General features: G+C 39.0%; 1 protein-coding gene across 9 annotated transcripts in view; it reads left to right on the plus strand.

Moving 5' to 3' along the window:
• The window catches only part of ECHDC1 (ethylmalonyl-CoA decarboxylase 1), a 41,726-nt gene that overhangs the window by 16,178 nt on the left and 12,967 nt on the right, over positions 1 to 12,581 (plus strand). For 8 of the 9 annotated variants that reach the window (XM_027810566.2, XM_055713542.1, XM_055713535.1 and 5 more), the window contains 2 exons: positions 1,314 to 1,366; positions 3,313 to 3,393. In XM_027810566.2, coding sequence (XP_027666367.1) covers positions 1,314 to 1,366; positions 3,313 to 3,393 — 134 coding nt within the window. The remainder of the gene's footprint in view (positions 1 to 1,313; positions 1,367 to 3,312; positions 3,394 to 12,581) is intronic. The other variant, XM_027810576.2, reaches the window with a different exon arrangement.

Raw genomic sequence — 12,581 nt, forward strand, 5'->3', positions numbered from 1 at the left:
CAGTTTATATCTGCCTGGGCAGAGCAGGTCTTAGGAATGCATGAGTAAATAGACAATAAATTAGCTGAAGTTGACCTACCATTATTTCAAGGTCCTATTCCAAGCTTCTAATTAAGGCAGATTCTTTATCTTGCCAACCCCTGCAAAACTGTGCTTTAGAAATCAGTAAATGCTAATAAAGAGGTATTTGTTCTTTTTCTTCCTACCATTTGTTTGGGAGGGTTTTTTTGTTTGTTCGGTTTGGTTTGGTTTTTGGTGTGGTTTTGTTTTGGGTTTTTTTTTTGAACTTGCTCAAATTGTTACCTATTGGGTTTTTATTTCTGTGGTGTCCAAACATTTAATTTGTTTTTTGATCAGGATTAAACATCACATGTAGTTCAGTGTATGCAGTTCAGTATGCATATGAACATGGTCGTGCTGGGTCATTTAGACCAAGAACTCGACAAATAACTGGGCAATACTAGATGTCTGAGAAAGAGAATGATTTTGCTTTAAAATATTCTCTTAGTCCTCGTGTCGATTTTTCTCATGTCATGAGTTTATCTAGTTGTTCTTGAATTTGTGTAGGGGTTGCAATGCCCTGCTGCAAAGCATTCCAGAGCTTAACGACATGTAGGAAGAAATACTTGTTTTGAACCTAGCAGCAACAGATGTTATTTGGAGCCCCTTAGTTCTTGTACTGGAAGAGAAGGGAACAATTGTACCCTATTCACTATTGTTTGCAAGCTGATGTAAAACATGGAGGAGAGAAATAAAAATATTCTTTCTGTTTTTTATGGAGGGGAGGAGGTTTTGGTCGTTTGTTGTTGTTGCTCTTGCTGTGGTTTTTGGCTGAAATGCTTTTGGCCCAAACAATAAAATATGCAGTTGATAAATTGTATCTTGTCTAAGACTTTATGGATTTGGAACAGCAAAAGTTCCAGCAGCACTCTATGGTCCTGCACAGACTCTTAAAACTCAGCTTTATGGGTGTTTTAACTGGGAGTGAGAAGAGGAAATTAGGAGGAATCTATGTAAATTCACATCATAGAAATTCAATATGGCGATTAACAGTGGCTTAATTATAACTGAAATGAATATAAATTGATTGAGTTCTGTGTTTTGGTTTGTTTGTTGTTTTTTATTTTAATCTGATTTATACTAGGTTTTCTGTTTGTGCATAGTGGGGTTGGGCTGGAAGTCAGGCAAGATTAACCAAAGAGAAAAACCCCAGCTAGAGTAAATACAATGAATACTTCTGTGTACTCCATCTGTGTGTTTAATTGCTTCTCATTAGGATCAATTAACATTTTTTAATTTCCTATTCTTTGTAGGATGGGATGAATATGTGCATGTTTATGCAAAACACCCTAACGAGACTTATGAGGTAATATATTTTATTTATCCTTCTTTATGAAGTAATTATAAGTATTGGAATATGTTTTGGCTAACTCTTTAACAAGATGTTTAAAGTTAAATGCATAGTTTTAAGTATGTAATTTTAAATCCCAGACCTTGTGTTTGCACATGTTAATTAGGTATTTATGGATTTAAGTTAGGTAGGCCTTGACATTTTGCAACTATTAGACTTTCCAGAAACTAGAACAGAAAAAAAATGTAAAGGCTTATATGTGGAGGTCCAGGAGGTACCTATACAGTTAAGGAAATCTAGGCCTTTGAAATGTCTGAAGCTGGCTTCTGTTACTCAGTGGAAATCGGTAGCTCTTAAAAAACAAGCAGGGCCAGCTTTTGCAGCCTACGCAGGTAACATTGATTTAATATATTTATTTAATCTTCCCACTTCATAAGAGGAATGTATTCAGTTTTACCATCTGGTACTTCTGAAAAACATTTTTTCTGTTCCTTTAGATTTAGCTTCCCTTAAGAAATCACATTTCTATTAAATCCATGTGTGGTAGAGTCTGTCTTTGTTTTTTTTCCTGCTCATAGCTCTTTGAAGATAAATAGCCTTTGTTTTCATATAATCTATATGAGAAAGTATTATGAATTAATATTATTCTGTAAAACTGCTCATGAGATTGGAGACCGAAATAGTAGTAATACTGTAAGGAATCCTTAGGATGGGTATCCATTTGTAGGAGTTGGTTTCCATATGATCAAAATTGATGGGGCAAAGCAAAGACAAGGAGGATGTATGAAAATTAAGCCATCACCTCAGCTGTCTTAAGAGTATGTTGAAGCTATGGTTCAGGGGGAGCACTGAACTTCTGTCAGGGAACGTCTACTGCAGATGGGATCAGCCTCCCTCAGAGGGAAGGTGACTGTGATTCTGAAGGAGATGCCTCAAATGGATCAGAGCGTGGGTGTGTGGGTCTTGTACCCTTATCTTTTAGATCCCCGTGGACCACAGGAAAAATAAGGTTACCTTCTTCCAGCGGGTTCAGTTGTGCTATGTGTTGTGTGTAGTGTGCTGCAGCTGGTAAGTGAAGTTGGGCCATAAGCAATTGTTGGTGCTTCTGTTGAAGTTAAACCAAGCATGTGGTCCTGATTGGGAAGCTGACTTCTGAATGCGGTTTCAAAACTGCTCAATGAGTTAAATGTCTCTTTGTAGTAAAAGACAAAACAGCTGTTATCAGCCTGCAGATTCTGGGACAAACCAATTGTCTTAATTTCTTAGGGAACTTGGTTTATCCTGAGTCAGTCACTATTCGTGAGTATTTATTTCACAGTGGCTGTGGTGAAAGAGATTCTCCCTACATACTCTTCCTTCCCTCTGTCCTTTGAATTACCTTGAACATGATTAAATACCTTGAGCATGATTAAATACAACACCATCAAAGGTAATGGATTGTTGCTATCCTCAAAGGATGTTTTTGTCCTGAAAAAGAAAAGAAGTTCTGTTGATGACTGACATGGTAGCAAAGCTGCTGAAGGTGTCTTGCTAAATCTCATTATTTTTAGATAACCCAGCCCTTCAGTTCTTTGTGTCCCTTTCCACTGCTTTCTGTAGTGTACTGGCTTAAGGTAGAGTCTTGTGTTGCTGTCCTGTCACTCCTTGCAGATAGTCTTTTTTAAGGTATAATCTATAGCAGGTATTTTTCATAACACAGTACATGACCTTCTTTACTTTGATTCTGTTTGACATATCTGTCTTGCTGTTTCATTTTGGCATTCCATTTCAATTATGGAATAATCATTTTGGCATAAGTAAAATTGGTTTTGTGCTGGTTACCCACAAAGATGTGGTTATTTGAATGAATTGGAACAGTATATTTTTCTGAACTTTTACTGTAGAGGTGGTTTACTTGAATTCTTTTGTCATTTCTAAAAGACTAAAAGCATGAATTTTGCTTACAAAACTCACTTGTGTAGGTTGCCTCTGATCAGTGTTGCACTAGTACAAGGAAAAGCTATTGGAGGAGGAGCAGAGCTTACCACAGCATGTGATTTCAGGTAAGATCAATGATTTGAGTAGCTGTCATGCTGGGTTGGTGATTTAATGACTTTACCTATGAAATGTGGGAAGCTAGAGGAACCACTTCTACCAGGAGTCATGTCCCTGAATTCCAAGGCATTTAGAAGTGAGTTTTGTCAGCAGACTTCACAGGAAAATAAGTTTGGGTTTCCTGAAAGTACAGAGGAAAGATTATTTACTGCCAGTTATACAGTTTGAATCACTGTGTAAAACAAGAGCAGTAAGGAGCTTTAGCAACCTTGTTATATACTAGGTGGGTCCAATTTCTCACCCCTAAGTGAGAAGTAGGAGGACTGCAAAATTGTGTATTCCCTTATGTCTATTTATGTGGCCATCGTAAGTAAAAACAAATAAATAAAACTCTCTATTAGTCTCGTATTTCATGTTCTGGGTTTATTATTTGTGATATAACTTCATGCTGTACAGTTTTTGAAACAAAAGTTTGAGATGCAGAGGAAAGCAAATGGGGTTCTTCCCTGTTTTTTTCCATGCAGGTGCAGGGATTTGCCAGCATGAAACAACTAGCAAAAACCAGAGGGCTTTAATTAAGGAGGCTGAATGCAGAACAGGAACTGGAAGAAACTAAAATAATAAAATATCACTTTATTTAAACAGTTGCTAATGTGCCAACAGCTTACAGATGTTAACAGGATAAGCACTGTGCGCAGCCTCTCTGGAAATGTGGAGTTTTCAGTGAAGTTTTTCTCTAAGAGAAGAAAATGGGCTCTTTAAGAGGGCCTTAACATCTGAAGTGAGAAGGGAATTGTCCAGAGCAGGCTGGAAGTACTTGCATTGAAAAGTAATACTAAGCAAAGTAAACTAGGCTATTACAGTGCTGTTCCAGGTATCAGGAACAGGGTTTGGATAGAGGAGAGGGTATCTGCATTGTCTGAGCCACTCAGAAGCAGTCCTCCTTTGCTTCAAAACTAGATGTGGCCAGATCTTTCTTCGTATCTACACAGCACCTGGTGAGCTGAAACCTCAGCCCTGACTATGGCCTCCGAATACAGGCTGTACTATTAAGTGCCTAGTAAACATGCGGAGAGGTGCCCTGTTTGACAGCTGCAGTGCTGACAGGGGAATGCACCTGGGAGACATAGCAGACCTTTCTGTATCTGCAGGTCTGTTGACTGAATCTTGTTATCCCTAAACAGGAGTGTAGGGAATGTGAACAAAATGAAACGGAAATCTTTCGGCTTCCTAAAATATGTAGTCTCTACTTTTACTTCAGCTATGCTGTTTGACATACTGTGTAATTATAGTCATTGTCAAGTAGCTCTTATTTGCATGAATTGAGCAGCTGCAATTCCTCTGATGTACTGCCATAATTTTCATAATAACTACAGCTGTTGATCCATCTTCCATTACTTTCGAACACACCCATCCAGTGCAACTAAATAATTGCAATTCAGGAGCAGCAAATGGGACTTAATTAATAACAACAACAAGATACAGAAACATACTCTGTGCTGCTATTGCTCTTGAATTTGATGATTTTAATACTGGGGGACAAAATCTGGGCTTTTTTGAAGTCTGCGAGTCGATATTAGTGGAACAGGTATTCTGTCCGGAGTCATTAGATGCTAAAAAAGGAATGTGAGAACAGAAATCAAAGAGGTTTGTTTTCTTCCTTGAATAAACTGTTTGTTTATTGAAAAATTTTATTTTATTTTATTTTTTAAGAACAAAATGAGTGAGTTGTGGCTGCTTTCAATTCTAGATTTTCAAATCCACTTCTGTTTTTCACAGTTACTGTGTAAACTACCAAACTGCTTGGTATTGCCACAAAAGATTCTCTTATTTTTCTCTCTGCCTGTTTGTACTGCATTAACTATATTGATATTCTTGAAGTGATTCACTTAAACCAAAATGGCTTACGTACTTTTTTTGAAATGTGCTCTGGCAGCATGATGCATCTTTACTAAAGCAGAGGTGTGGAGAAATCCGATTTTAAAATAGCACAGGTGATTTAAGACAATACTGATGTATTTATTCTTCCAATAGCAGTTCTTGTGGCTAATTGTCCCTTACTTTGTTTTAAGCCAGTTTATTTAAAATTGGATTAGGGAGGGCTTGCATGAACTCTTGCACATTTATTGCTGACGTAAGGGCAGTGGTGAAAAGTGAAAGCATCTTAGGTCACTCGACCTTGGATCTGGAGGAGGAGGTCTTAAAACATCTTCAATCTTAGCTGCTTTATGGATTGTTGGATTGTTGCAGTATTAGTCTCTATAGGAGCAACATCCTTATAATGATCATAAACATCTGAGTGGAAACAGAATAAATCATTGTCCAGACAAGTGCAAGGTGATTAAAATCCTTTCAGACTTTTTCTGACATGAAAATTGGGAAGATAAGGCTTCTGACACTGTAATTATTTATCTCAGTTATTTCTGTAAAACTGAGTAATGTAAAACCATGTGGGTATGAAACTTGTTTGGACAACTGCACTTTTTAGTACAGTTTCAGGAAAACTAGATTTTTTTTTCAGTGTGCTGCAGATGAATATTCTCTCTGTGCCTGTGAAGATGGCTCGTGGGTTCTGCTGCCAAATGTTAGTGCATGTTGTGGTTTTGCATGACACTGCAGCCATTTCAATGAAGTGCACAAATGAGTGTGATGTTGGATTCAGTGATGCAATTTTACAAATAATTGAGGTACCTGTTCTCAGTTTCCTGTATGCAGAATCTTGAAGTGTATCTTGTACTTGCACAATGCATAAAGTTAAGTAGAATTGAGTTGGCAGGGTTGGTTAAGGATTTTGGATAAGAATTGTAGTGGGTTGTTGGGCAGTAAGCTAACAGTTAGATATGGGGCAGAGATGGTTTGGTAATTAATCTGTTTGTGCAATTAGTAGATCACAGTAACCTCTGAGTGCAGTATCTGCAGTGTGCCACCAGCCAATAGCCAGAATAACTAACTTTGAATTCTGAGCTGTCTTTTCTTCTATTTCATGTTGATACCTTTGAGAAATCTCACTGGAGCAGCGTCTGTGTAGGTCCTTTAGACACATCTACAGCTTTGCTGCTGCAGTCAAAACAGGTGTGTGTTGCTGCGATGTGAATCCAGTTTAAAAGGTGGTGTTTCCAGGCAAAGGATGAGACTGCAAAGATGGAAAGCTACCTGTTTCTCTTACCACTGACCTCAAAATGGGCTTATAGGTAAAGGCAGCAGCTCCTTTTCTTTTTCAGAAAATGAATTAACTATAATTTCTTCAGCTGTAGTTGATGTCGCAGAGTTAAAATGCAAAGGGCCAGTTTCATTACTCTTGTTGCTGCTGAGCAGTATCCTACCTCATAAAAAGCACCATTGATTTAGAGGTACTTGCTTTCTGAGGAGACTTCTACCCTGTATCTGTAGGAATGGCAGAATCAAGCTTTTAACAAGGGAAAAAGCTTGTACTGCTAATACTGCATTCATCAGATTGGCCTTGCTGCATTTTATTTGGATGTTTTCTATATTTTTGTGAAATATGTAGGCATGCTTAGTGTTCCATTTTAAGGTGTTAGGCATGTTCCATAAAATGCCTAATAAGAGATACAATGAAATACACTGCTATTCAAGAGCTTATTGTGTGTGTTCTTGTAATGACTTGTCTTTATTTACTTTTACAAGTATGTGTCTAGTGCATTAAATGTAATTTATATAAAATGAAATGAGCCGAAGATAATATAACCACTACATAGGTGTAGGCCCACTGTGACCAACTTTTTGGTTGCTCCTTTCAAAAAGAAAGGGGGGGGGGGGGGGGGGGGGCGAAGCTGTAAAGATATTAGTATTCTACAGTAAGCTTTCCAAGAATAGGTTTCAGAACATAGAGCACAACATGCTAGCTTCTTTAGAAATATTTCACTGTACGCAAGGATTTGGGCTTTTAGTTTTATCAGGAGGAGCTTTTTGGTACATGAGCTGCTGCTGTTTGAAGTAAGGGTGCCTCAGTACATAGTAGCTCCTTTCACTGGGCAAAGCATGATATGAATGTAACAGGATGGGATTCACATATTTGTGAGTTCGTGTAATGTCCAGGCTGACAAAGCACTTTTCATTAGATGCAACTCCGTAACGTTGCTACACATCATCAGGAGAAGTATCAGCAGCCAGATCTGAGAGTGGGTTCTCACAGCTTCAGGTGCTTGCTATATGCCACAGATCACTTTTTTTTTAAGTATATAAAATTTTCCTCTCTAAAATATGTATGTGTGTGTGTGTCTGTATGTATATACCTGTATATAAAACCTTCAAATCAGCTGGCAATTTTAGAATTTCATTGCAGTCATGCATCACTTCACATTTTTAGAGCCTGGGAGGTTTGTTAGTACAATTTTCTGACAGCTTTTCAGGGAGATGGATTATGGTTTTTAAAGTTTCCCATTGCCTGCCTTTGAGAAGGCTGTTCTCATTTTTGACCTAGCACACTTGACATCTGGTTAAGTAATTGCAGCACTACTAGAAATGGACTTGAGAGCTTGTATTTTGGGGCTTGTATTTATGGACTAGTATTGTTTCCTTTCTGAATTACCAGTTTTCATTTGGGTTTGAATTTCATGTGTTTACAGCCTTCCAAGCAGAGGATTTTTTATATGGTTCAAATTTATTACTGTTTGATTTTACTGGAAATATAAATAACAGCAGCAAAGCATGAATTTAAGTTGATGTTTTCCTTCTGAGGTTGTCTTTTTGTAGGAATTTACTTAATTCCAAATTTTTTTTTTTCTTTGAGAGGCCAAACCATCTTATCTTGGATGAATGAGATTTTTGTTATCAGCATTTGTCTACATTTCGGACAACTTCTACCATGTAGTCTTACATCCTTTCTGTTGAACAATCCTGTCTGCAGCTGATTCTGTACCACACAGTAACAATAAACAGAGATAGCCCAGATAATGGAAAACTTAGATAAGACAGATTTTAGGGAACGCAAAGCTGGACCCACATCGATTCTTGCAGAGACAGTGGGCTGTTGATACACTGTAGGGAAACATTCAAGGTTCCAGGAGAATTTGTTTACGAAGAGTACAAATGTACTGAAAATATCCCTTATGCTTGCATCTGTAAAGTGACTAATCCCCAGTTTAGGTAACCTGCCTGCAGGTATTTGAGTTTGACATTCCATTGCTGATCTTTGCTACCAAAATAATATTTTTTAAAATGTATGTCTGTATAGTCAGCTAGCTCCACAAGCTGGTGTGTGTATTCCAGTCTGCTGATTCTGAGGTGGGATTATGTTGTGCTGTGGCTTCATGAGAAGGACAGACTGGCTGGCTGTCCTGCGTACAGCTCACCTTTATGTGGGAGAAGGGTGTCTCTGCTGCCCATTCCCATCTCACTGCTTACCCCTGGTTTGCCAAGCACCAGTGAAGGTGCCTGTATGAGTTAATTATCTCACTAAAAAGCAACAGCAAGCCCAGATACTTCTTGTTCGTACAGCGGGTTAGAGTGTTTTGTAAAGGGATATAGTATTGGCTAGAGCTAGAGTAAAGGAGGAAGATGATAACAGGAGGGGATGGGAATACAGTCTTCTCGTTTTGGCTCTAGGGAGCTGTTTGATAGCATCAGTTTCCCCTGAAGCCACAGCTTTCAACTGCCTGACTTTGCATTGGCTCAGCTTCTGGAGAACGTCTTCCAGAGTCCCTGTTAACCATCTCCTTTTTCAGTCCTGTCACGTGCTATTGAAGACTACGAAAAGAACTTTTCCTCTCTTTATCACTCCAGGTAGCAATGTAGTTAACATTGTAGATACCTGAAGGGTAGGTAATCTTCCATGTCAGTTACTGTTCACTGAAGTGACTGAATGTTGCCCAAAGAACTTAATTCTCCTGCATTTTTGCAAGTGTGAGCAGACATTGCTCTGTGGATCTCAACCTACTTTCATTGTAAGCATTGCCTTCACAATTGCAACTTCCAGTCTTCTCCTTCACCCACTGTATCATTTTTGCCGTCTAATCCAAAGCAACTCAATGTCTTAGTGAGTATTTGGAGCCCTGCAGGCTGGATCTTTGTGTTCCTTTTCCTTCCAGACTTGGCCATAATTGTGTGAAACAAGACTGCAGACTTCGAACCTGTAAACCCTGGTGGCTTCAACTTCCTACTTCCTCCTGGATTCTGTAGTTAGTAAGAAATGAATTGCTACTGCTGTAACTCTGCAGTCACAGTAAGAATAAATCAAATTATGAATTCTTGCATTAAATTCCTACTGTGCTTAAACTGTTGTATGTGTAAGAACTTCCACTGTATCTATGGTCTGTTACTAGGTGTTATTCTCCAGTTCTGTTTTGTGTGCTGATGCATTCATATTCATAAACAAAAAGCAAATGTATAGACTGAGGAAAAAACAATAACTTCAAATAGTGTGGAATTGTGTGTGTGTGTGAAAGAGAAAGATTGTAAATAAAAAGATACCAGGGAAAATTATATTTTTGGTGATAACTGGTCACACTCTTAGGCATATTTATGGAGAATCTGTTACAGTTTGATGAAAATGTTCCTATTTCTTGTCCAGCTTGTCTGAACATACTATCAGTTAGTGATTTGAAGCTGGCTTTAGTTCCCTGTCAACATAATGTGCTGTATTAAAAAGTAAAGCGGTGAAGAAGCTAACTTACGATTTAAATGTTGAATTTCAATGGTAAATTCTCTATCCTATTTATGTCTTTTTTTGAGATATTTCATTGTGCTCCCCCCTCCCCCCCAAAACCAACAACAACCCCCCCCCCAAAACACCAAATCAACAAAAAGCTCTGAGTTCTGAAATCTTGTATCGTACCTGGAAAACTTAAACCTTAGGTCACAGCCACTGTGATAATTTACAAAAAAACCCCCACAACCCTCAGCATGTTTTGTTTGAAACTATTAACCTGGTATCCTGACAAAATGGCAACATTTCATTATAATTTAATCACCAGTGATTTCAAATAAGTGTATGATCTCACTTTGCTTTAGTCAGAAGTTATGTAGGATGTGCAAATGCAGCATCAGTAGCACTGCGTGCGGAGACAGCTGAATTTCAAAGTGTGTCTTGTTACCCTAGGTCTTGTGAAGGGTTGTTAGGTAGTGTGATGTTATGATGTATTTAAAATCCTTTAATGCTGTGGGTTGCAGAAATATGATATATCAAATCCATCATAAAGTATTAGAGCAACTCGAACCTTGCATCTCTTAGGGTTGATGTTGGGAAAGGCAGTTCCTTTCCAGTTGGCTGAGTTCAGATGATTGAGGCAATCTTTGCCTTTTTGACATTTTAGATGCCAAGCTCTGAGACAGTGTTGGGAAGCTTCCCTTCCCTTTTCGGTATCAGCAGCAGAGATGAGCAGAGAACATGACTGAAATGTTGCTGCTTTAAGAGACTCTTGAATTTGGTCCAGAATTTTGTTGTTTTCTTTGGTCTTGATAAGCATATGTGATGGAAATAAAGATATGGGAAATTGAAGTTATAAACATGGGTGTATATGCGGCATGCAAGTGTGCACATAATTTAAAAAACACATTATTTTCCATTTGAAAGAAGCTCCAGTGTACTTTTTGATTTCCAGATAAATACTGGCATTCAGATTTGACTGAAGATTTCAATTATCAAACAGCTTTACCTCCAAGGTAAAAAACCTCTACCTTTTTTCATTGAATAATCTGGTAAAATATCACTGATCTTTTCTAATGGAAATTTTTGCTTTAGTCTAAAAGTGATATCTGTTGTTGAAACTGTTTGCTTGAATGAAATCCAAATAGCTGTAGTTCCTTTTTTGGAAGGAAGGACTCATGTAACATTTTAGATTTCCAGCATGAGTAATTTTTATGTGAGCATTATTTTGGCGTTCACTCACTCGTGTATGGAGAATCTGGCAGTCTGTAAAGAATAGCTAAAACCTGCTTTATGGGTAAGACCCAAGTGCTATGTCAAGAGGAGAACTACTCTGAAAATAAGTGTATGGTAATGGAGGTTGCAGTGTGCGTGGGACCCATTGGTGCTAGGGTAATACAAAATAAAGTCATGGCTGGGAGTCAGAAGAGGAGAAGGATGTAAGAAAGACATCGGTCATTGGCAGGGGAAGAGAAATGGAGTGGTACCCTGTGGGTTGCTGTCGTACAACTGCGGGGAGAAAGGAGGATCCAAGCACTATATTTTGAACAATGGGGCTTTAGTCCCGCTTTATGGCTCTGGTGATTCATGCCGTTTTCAGAGTTTATACTACACACTTCAGGGGAATTACAGCTCCCTGGTGTAGCTGTCTGCTTTATTCTCTTGGTTCTGTACTCTTAAATTGTGATATGAGCCCTGTGTGCATTCATTAGCCTTTGTAAAGCCATACTGTTCCTTCCTTGTGTGTGCACAGTGGGTGTCGTCAGATGGATCCAAGGCAGCATCCATAGACTGGGGACTGTTGCAAACTGTGTAATTGTAAAAAGTCCATGTCTCTCCCACTTGGGAAAGGCCTTTAATTTACTTTTTCTGCTCTTCTCTGGGTCTTCTCAGCTCACTGGAATGCTTAGGCACGGGAATGGGGACAAGGGAACGTGTGTGGCTCACATAGCTTTTATGTTGCTTGGCAGCTTGCAAAGGGGCTGTGCAGTGTGTGCATGCCTTATGTGCCAGCAGTGGGGGTCTGCATGAGCCCCCCGGCCAATCCTGTCCCCATCTCTGCAGTCCCCCTGTGCTGTGCTGCCCACCCCCACGCACCCCCAGCCCACTGTGGGGCAGATAGTACCCCTGGCTGCGGGAACTCCTGTGAGCATCACATGTGGACCTCGGGATGCATCATCCTGGGAACGGACAGATTTGCTTTGCGGTTTGGCCAAATAATTTTCTTTCCTGTCAGTCTGTTGAAAAATAACCAGGAAAAAAAAACCAGGCTCATCTTACTTCCATTTAATACTGCTTGTGGAGTTTTAAGCAGTCATGCGTTTTTGGGCCCCTGTTTCTTTCCCTGTGTTCTGTTGTCTAATTCAATTTTTCATTCCTGCTACAGAAAAAGTCTTTTTGTAATTTCCAATATTCAGCTTTGTTTATCCCTTTTAGAAGAAATGTAGCTTTTTATAGCATGCTTTTCTCTCTCCAGCTTCTGTGAAGCCACCAGTGGGAAAGTGTTGAGCCTGAGGTAAAAAATTAGATTTAAACCCCTTAATCCAGGTCTGCTGGGTGCACCTCCATCTGTAGCTGACTTCTGGGAGATTC

The sequence above is a fragment of the Falco cherrug genome, chromosome 6 (genome assembly GCF_023634085.1).
Source record: "Falco cherrug isolate bFalChe1 chromosome 6, bFalChe1.pri, whole genome shotgun sequence".
NCBI lineage: Eukaryota > Metazoa > Chordata > Aves > Falconiformes > Falconidae > Falco > Falco cherrug.